General features: G+C 40.0%; 1 protein-coding gene across 1 annotated transcript in view; it reads left to right on the forward strand.

Moving 5' to 3' along the window:
- The window catches only part of PRPF38A (pre-mRNA processing factor 38A), a 47,226-nt gene that overhangs the window by 408 nt on the left and 38,454 nt on the right, over positions 1 to 8,364 (forward strand). The window contains exon 2 of the mRNA XM_006839771.1: positions 4,085 to 4,244. Within this exon, the coding sequence (XP_006839834.1) occupies positions 4,085 to 4,244 (160 nt within the window). The remainder of the gene's footprint in view (positions 1 to 4,084; positions 4,245 to 8,364) is intronic.

Raw genomic sequence — 8,364 nt, forward strand, 5'->3', positions numbered from 1 at the left:
TAGGGAACCTGGGACAGTTCTAGTCTGTCCTGTAGGATCACTGTCGGAATCATCTGGAAGGCAATTAGTATGTCAGTCTTAAGTCGCTGGTTGAAAAACTAGTCTTGGTGTGGCACTGGACTGCAAAGGCAGTTTGAACCTCAAGGTAGGCGGTTCAAACTTACCAGCCGCTTCTCGGAAACTCTGAATAGGGTGGCTATGGGTCTGAACCAACTCGACACTTAACAACAATCGGAACTGATTCAGTGGCACTCAACATGAGCAGGAATGATGGGACAGCAACTTTGTGTGTGTGTGCGCCTGTGTTTTTGTTTGTTTATTAATGATACACTAATTAACATAATCAGGCTGCATGTTCCTATTCTGTATCCATTAATTCATTCAATATTATACCTGGCAACTTATAGTTAGGCACTGTGCTAAGTACTAGAGATACAGGTATTGATAAACAAGGCAGACAATCACTTCTTTAATGAATATATAGCTTAGCAAAGCAGAAAGCTTGAAAATAATCTATGGTGAGTAGTTAAAAGAAGCAGCAGAATGCAATAAAAATGTGTGACGAGAACCTAACATATTGTTGTTGTTGTTGTTAAGTGCTGTCAAGTTGATTCCTACCCATAGCGACCTCATATAGGGTTTCCCAGGAGCGACTGGTGAGCCTGAACCACCGACCTTATAGTTCAAACGGCTTTGGAGTCTGGCGCATTAACCCACAGAGCCACACCAGGACTCCAGAGAACCTAACATAGTGCTAGGGAAAAGGGTGAGTTATGCTTCTTTGAAAAACCCACCTTTTGCTAAGAACTGAGCTATAGTCAGACAGATAACTTAGCATTTTATGTGTATTATCTGATCCAATCTTCTCTACAGCTCAGTTTAATTGATAGGCTTAAATGATTTGCCTAAGTTTACACAGCTAGTGTTTGAGTTCTGACAAGCGTTGAAAGGTTATTATCTATGTTCTGTAGAGGAGAAGAGATTAATCAAGGTTATGTAGCTATGATGGAGCTGGTTTTGTTGTTTTTAAAATTGTAATTCAGCTTATTTTAAAAAAAAAAAACAAAAAAACACAAAACCCCAGCACTCGTCAGTCGTACTGTGGTGGCTTGTGAGTTGCTGTGATTCTGAAAGCTATGCTACCAATATTTTAAATACCAGCGGGGTCACCTATGGTGGACAGGTTTCAGATGAGCTTCCAGATGAAGATAGACTAGGAAGAAAGAGTGACGAGCTACTTCTGAATATTTAGTCACTGAAAACCTTATGAATAGCAGAGAAACACAGTCAGATATAGTGCCGGAAAATGAGCCCCTCAGGTTGGAAGGCACTCAAAGTGCGACTGGTGAAGAGCTGCCTCCTCAGAGTACAGTTGACCATGATGACGACAAGGGAGTAAAGACAGTGGGACCTTCATTTGCTGATGGGGCACAACTCAAAATGAAAGGCAAACAGCTGTAAACATCCATTGAAAATTGAAACATGAAATGTACAAAGTATGAATCTGGGAAAACTGGAAGTTGTCAAAAATGAAATGGAATGTATAAGCATCAATATCTTAGGGATTAGTGAGCTGAAATGGACTGGTATTGGCCATTTTGAATCTGATGACCACATGGTTTCTATGCTGGAAATGACAGATTGAAGAGGAATGGTGTTACATTCATTGTGAAAAAGAACATATCCAGATCAGTCATGAAGTACAATGCTGTCTGTGATAGGATAATATCCATGCACCTACGGGGAAGCCCAGTTAACACCGCTATTATTCAAGTTTACGCACCAACCACTAAAGCTGCTGACCTTGCGTTTCCCAGCCCGATTCGTAACCACTATGCTACCAGAACTCCTGTATACTGAGCAAATAGAGAAGCTGGATTATGTGAAGAAAAACATGGCATCAGAATTGGAGGAAGGCTCATTAACAACCTGCGATATGCAGATGATACAACCTTGCTTGCTGAAAGTGAAGAGGACTTAAAACATTTACTGATGAAGCTCAAAGAGCACAGCCCTTGGTATGGATTACATCTCAATGTCAAGAAAACAAAAAGTCCTCACCACTGGACCAATAAACAACATTCTTATCAATGGAGAAAAGATTGAAGTTGTCAAGGACTTCATTCTTTTTGGGTCAACTATTAACACTCATGGAAGCAGCAGTCAAGAAATCAAACGACATATTGCATTAGACAAATCTGCTGCACAAGACCATTTTAAAGATGCCCGCTTGAGGACTACGGTGCACCTGACCCCAAGCCATGGTATTTTCATTAACCTCATATGCATGCGAAAGCTGGACAGTGAATAAGGAAAATCATAGAAGAATTGATGCTTTTGAATTATGGTGTTGGAGGAGCTTATTGAAAGTGCCATGGACTGCCCAAAGAACCAATAGATCCGTTTTGGAAGAAGTGCAGCCAGAGTGATCCTTAGAAGCCAAGATGGCCAAACTTCATGTCTTATACTTCGGACATATTGTCAAGAGGGAGCAGTCGCTGGAGAAGGATATCATGTTTGGTAAGGTGGAGGGTCAGAAAAAGAGGAAGACCCCCAATGTGATGGATTGGCCAAGTGGCAGCATCAATGTACTCAAGCGTGGCAACAGTAGTGAGATTCGCCCAGGATCGGGCAGTGTTTCGGTCTGCGGTGCATAAGGTCACTATGAGTCAGTACATACTCGATGGTACCTAACAACAACAGCAACAAGCCATGATAGTGTTGAGCCTGGACTCATTAGATTTAAGTCCAGGTTCTGTACCTTTGTGGCTGAGGAAACTGAAAGTCACTTAACCTTTCTTAGGCTTTAATTTCTTTATCTAAAAATAGGGAACAAGATAGAATTTAAGATTAGATGAGATAATGTACAGTGTTTAGCAAAATACCTGACGTATATGTATGTTGTTAAGTGCTGTCAAGTTGGTTCCGACTCATAGCAATCCTGTATAAGAGTTTCTGAGAAGTAGCTGGTGGCTTTGAACCACGGACCTTGTGGTTAGCAGTCCGGTGCTGATCCTACAGCGCCACAGAAGAACTCCTGGCATATATTGCAAGGTCTAAATTATATTAGCTTTCCCTCAGCACTGCTGTCGGGTTGATTCTCACTCCTAGTGACTATAGGACAGAGTAGAACTGTCCCATAGGGGTTTCCCAGATAGTAAATCTTTCTGGAAGCAGATTGCCTCATATTTCTCCTGTGGAGCAGCTGGTGGATTAAAACCACTCACCTTTCAGTTAGCATCCCAGTGCTTAACCCACTGAGCCACTAGGGCTCCTTCTTATTGTTGTTAAGTGCTGCCAAGTTGGTTCTGATTGATAACGAACCTGAATATAGCACGTATCTGGTGGGTTTGAATTCCCAACCTTAAGGTTAATGTTGTTGTTATTAAGTACTGTCGAGTTGGTTCTGACTCAAAGTGACTCTTAATAGGGTTTCCTAGGAGCAGCTGGAGCTTAAACCACGGATCTCATGGTTCAAACCAACTTTGAAATCTAGTACATTAGCCCGCAGCACCACACCAGGACTCCTTGAGATGAATAGTTTAGTGCATATAATACAGTGCTACAGTAGGGCCTCTTATTGTTGTTGATAAGTGCCGTCATGAGTCGGTTCTGACTTACAGTAACCCGGTATATAGTTTCTGAGGCTTGTAAATCTTTGCAGGAGTAGAACGCCTCATATTTCTCCCACAGAGCCCCTGGTAGGCTCAAACCAGTGCTTATCCTATGGGGAGCCATTGTGCTCTTTAGGACTCCTTTATTAGATGTTACTATTAATTATTTTCCTGGTGTGGCACTATAGGATAAGCACTGGATTGCTAACAGCAAAGTTGGCAGTGTAAACCCACCAGTCACTCTCTAGAAACCCTGTACAGGGTCGATCTGAGTTGGAACTGACTCAGTGGCACTTAACAACGTTATCATTGTTACTACTACTATTGTCAGTACCCACTTGCTCTGCTAACATAACTGTCGGTGAATGTTTTGGAGCACGAACCATGAATTAACTTCTCTCTGCTTCAAACAGGAAAAGCTTAATGCTGAAGTGTCTGAAATGTTGCTTTATTTGTTTTTCTTTTTTTAGCTGAACTTGTAGTTGATAAAGCCATGGAGTTAAGGTTTGTGGGTGGCGTTTATGGCGGCAACATAAAACCAACTCCTTTTCTGTGTTTGACCTTGAAGATGCTGCAGATTCAACCCGAGAAGGATATCATTGTAGAATTTATCAAAAATGAAGACTTCAAGTGAGTTTAATGTTGACTAGATAATGCAAAAGTTTCAGTTTTGGAAACCTAGAATTGAACTTTGGTTAATAGGAACGAACACAGTGTCTCTCATTTCTATAGAGGGTTTTGCTTTTGAACCACTGAATTTCTATTTTGCCTGTTCTGAGTGTATTGATAATCTCTTTTACTTTCTTAGTCATGGTAACTTTTTCCCAAAGAAAGAGAATTTCATAACTAATTCACTGAATATATATTAAGTAGAATGTGTTGGTAGGCACAGGACACTCAGGGAGAAGAAAGCAACATAATGTGGTAGATAAAGCATGGAAACTTGGTTGTTATATCTGAGTTGATGTCCAGACTCTATCACTTATTAACTATGACCTTGGAGAGGTTTCTTAAAATTCTAAGCTTTATTGTCTTTATCTGTAAAGTTGGGATAATATTAACCTTCTCCTAAGGTTGATGTTAAATTTTAAGAAGCTAATGGATGTAAATCATTCAACACAGTGTCTGCTACAGGATAAAAGTTCTAAAAATGTCTTGCTCTGAATTATTTTATCATTCTCAGAGTGTTAACAGACTGCTGTCAGAGATAATCATAGTAGTTTATCATGTTTCAGCCTCTAAGGACTTTAACACTCTAAACATATAAAAATAATAATATTTCACTTAACCCTCACAACAACCCTGTACTTTTAGTATCCCCATTTTACAGGTGAGGACACTGAGGCACAGAGCTTATGGCACTACCTTATGCCAAAGTTGGCTTCAGAGTTTATGACCTTTGCTATATTCTAATTTAAGAAACAAAGAGAATAGAATGTTAAGTGCTTTCATAAGTCAATACAATATGCTTTGAAAGAAGTAATGGATAGAAGGGAGTATATAAATTAGCCTGGGGTTTTGGATTTTCAGAGAAAGAAAGTGATCCTTAAATAGTGTTTTAGAGGAAGAAGTGTAAGGGGTAAGAATGGATACAGAGAAACATAAATAAGAATACTATGTTTGGCAGCTCCCAAGTAGTCCTGAGTGTTCTAATTACATCAAGTGGGCACTTGGGCTAGTAGCAAAATAGAGACTAGATTCAGGCATGGACCAGTTCATGAGTAACTTTTTATATGAAGCCAGTGGATTGGCCTTTATCTGGAACTACAGAAGTTATGAAAAGGATTTTAATAGAAGAAGTTATTATTGTACTTTACTAAAACAGACTAGGAAGAAAAGGCTGACTATTTTGAATAGTTAGCTGCTGAAATCCTTATGAATAGCAGTATAGCATTGTCAGATGTAGTACTGGAAGATTAGCCGCTTAAGTTGAAAGACATTCAAAATATGACTGAGGAAGAGGAAAATGAAGAAGCCCTCCAACTAGATGGATTGACGCTGTGGCAGCAACAATGGACTAGAACAGTTGTTAACATGGTATAGGACCAGACATAGGTTCACAGTGAATAGGGAGACTTGATGGCACCTAACCACAGCAATGCCTAGGATATCAATCTTCATGTGTTCCATTTCATTTTTGACAACTTCCAGTTTTCCTTGATTCATGCTTTGTACATACCATGTTTTGATTATTATGAATATTTGCAAGTGCTTCTTCTCATTTTGAGTTATGCCCCCTCAGCAAATGAAAGTCTGTAAATCTTTGCTCCATTCAGTTCATTATGGTAAATTCTGCTTTGAGAAGGTAGCTTTTCTTCAGTTGCGTTTTGAATGCCTTCCAACCTGAGGGGCCCATTTTCTGGCACTTTATCTGACAGTGTTGTGCTGCTATTCATGAGATCTTCAGTGGCTAGCCATTCAGAAGTGGTTTACCTCTCCTTCCTAGTCTGGAAGCTCTGCTGAAACCTGTCCATCATAGGTGACCCTGCTGGCATTTAAAATACTGGTGGCATAATTTCCACCATCACAGCAACACACAAACCACCCCCGTATAACAAACTGGACGACAAGAAGGTGAATCCTAGGCATTAGTGAGCTGAAATGAACAGGTATTGGCCCTTTTCAGTTGGACAGGCATATTGTTTACTATGCCAGGAACAACAAACTGAAGAGGAATGGAATCATGTTCATCATCAAAAAAGAACACTTCAAGATCTATCTTTGTGTGTGTGTGTGTGAATTATGTGATTATTTTTTAATTTAAGTTTTTATTGTGAATTGAGTGATAGTTTACATAGGAGAACATCAGCCTTGCATTCATCCCATTGTACTTCATCTAATTGCAATAACTATACTCCCCTCCATGCATCATCGTTCAACAGCATTTGCTTCCATTTCAAGATCTGTCTTGAAAGTACGAAGCTGTCTGTGATAGAATAATACCCATTCAATTACAAGAAAGACCAGTTAATATCACTTATTCAAATTTACACATCAATCATTAAAGCCAGTGATAATAAAATTGAAGAATTTTATCAATTTCTTCAGTCTGAAATGATGCCTCGATAACTACTGGTAATTTGAATGTGATAATTGGAAGCAAAGAAGGGTTGGTAGTTGGAAAATATGGCTTTAGTGATAGAAACAATTAGGTAAATCTGCTGCAAAAATCTCTTTAAAGTGTTGAAGAATAAAGATGTTATTTTAAGAATTAAGGTGTGCCTGGCCCAAGCCATAATATTTTCAGCAGCCTCATATGTGCATGTGGAAGTTGAACAATGAATAAGGAAGACCATAGCAGAATTGATGCATTTGAATTACGGTGTTGGAGAATAGTTAAAGTGCCATGGACGGCCAGAAGAACGAACAAATCTGTTGTAAGAAGTATACCCAGAATGTGCCTTAGAAGTCAGGATGGCAAGACTTCCTCTCTTGTACTTTGGATATGTTACGGGGGTGACCAGTCCCTGGAGAAGAAGGACATCGTGCTTGGTAAAGTGGAGGGTCAATGAAAAAGAGGAAGACTCCCAACAAGATGGATTGGCAGCAGCAACGGGCTCAGTTATGAGGATGGCTCAGGAATGAGCTATGTTACATTCTTTTGTGCATAGGATTGCTGAGTCACAGTTGGCTTAAGGGCACTTAACAACAAGAAGGATCCCTGGTGGTGCAGTAGTTTAAACTTTGTGCTGCTAACTGAAGGTTGGTGGTTTGGGTCTACCAGCTGCTCCATGGGAGAAAGATGAGACAATCTCGTAAAGATTTACAGCAGTGTGAACAGTAAACAGGAACACCAGAGGGGAGGCTAGATCAAGGCAGTTACAGGAAACATAGATAGGTGATACTTGAAAGATTTAAAGGTGGATGAACAGGATTCGATGTTTGATTTGATATGGGAGGTTAGAAAGGCATCAATGATTACTACATTTCTTGCTTGGATGATCAGATGAATGATGGTGGCATTCACTAATAATAAGATGTGAACTGAACATGTCCTGAGTGATGATGATGTTGTTGTTGTTAGGTGCCATCAAGTCAGTACCAATTCATAGCGACCCTATGCACAACAGAACGAAACACTAGCCGGTCCTAGGCCAACCTCAGTATTGTTGCCATTCTTGAGCCCATTGATGCTGCCACTTTGTCAGTCCATCTCACTGGGCATCTTCCTTTTTTCTCTGACTCTCCACCTTACCAAACATGATATTCTCATCAAGCAACTGGTTCCTCCTGACAATATGTCCAAAGTATGAGAGACGAAGTTTGGCTATCCTGGCTTCCAAGGAACACTCTGGTTGCACTTCTTCCAACAAAGATCTGTTGGTTCTTTTGGCAGTCCATGACACTTTCACTATTCTCCTCTAACACCATGACTCAAATGCATCAATTCTTCTACAGTCTTCCTTACTCACTGTCCAGCTTTCACATGCATATGAGGTTATTGAAAATACCATGGCTTGTGTCAGGCATATCTTAGTCCTCAAGCTAACATCTTTGCTCTTCAATACTTGAAAAAGGTCTTGTGCAGCAGATTTGCCTAATACAATACGCCATTTAATTTCTTGATTGCTGCTTCCATGAATGTTGATGGTTGATCCAAGAAGAATGAAGTCCTTGACAACTTCAATCTCTTCTCTGTTGATACGTTGTTTGTTGGGCCAGTGGTGAGGATTACTTACATGGCATATCAAAGATATTGTCTGATTATTTCCTCTCTCCATTGGGTCACCTCTCTTTGGAATGGGCACAA

This window comes from Chrysochloris asiatica, unplaced genomic scaffold (assembly GCF_000296735.1).
Source record: "Chrysochloris asiatica unplaced genomic scaffold, ChrAsi1.0 scaffold00026, whole genome shotgun sequence".
Lineage (NCBI taxonomy): Eukaryota > Metazoa > Chordata > Mammalia > Afrosoricida > Chrysochloridae > Chrysochloris > Chrysochloris asiatica.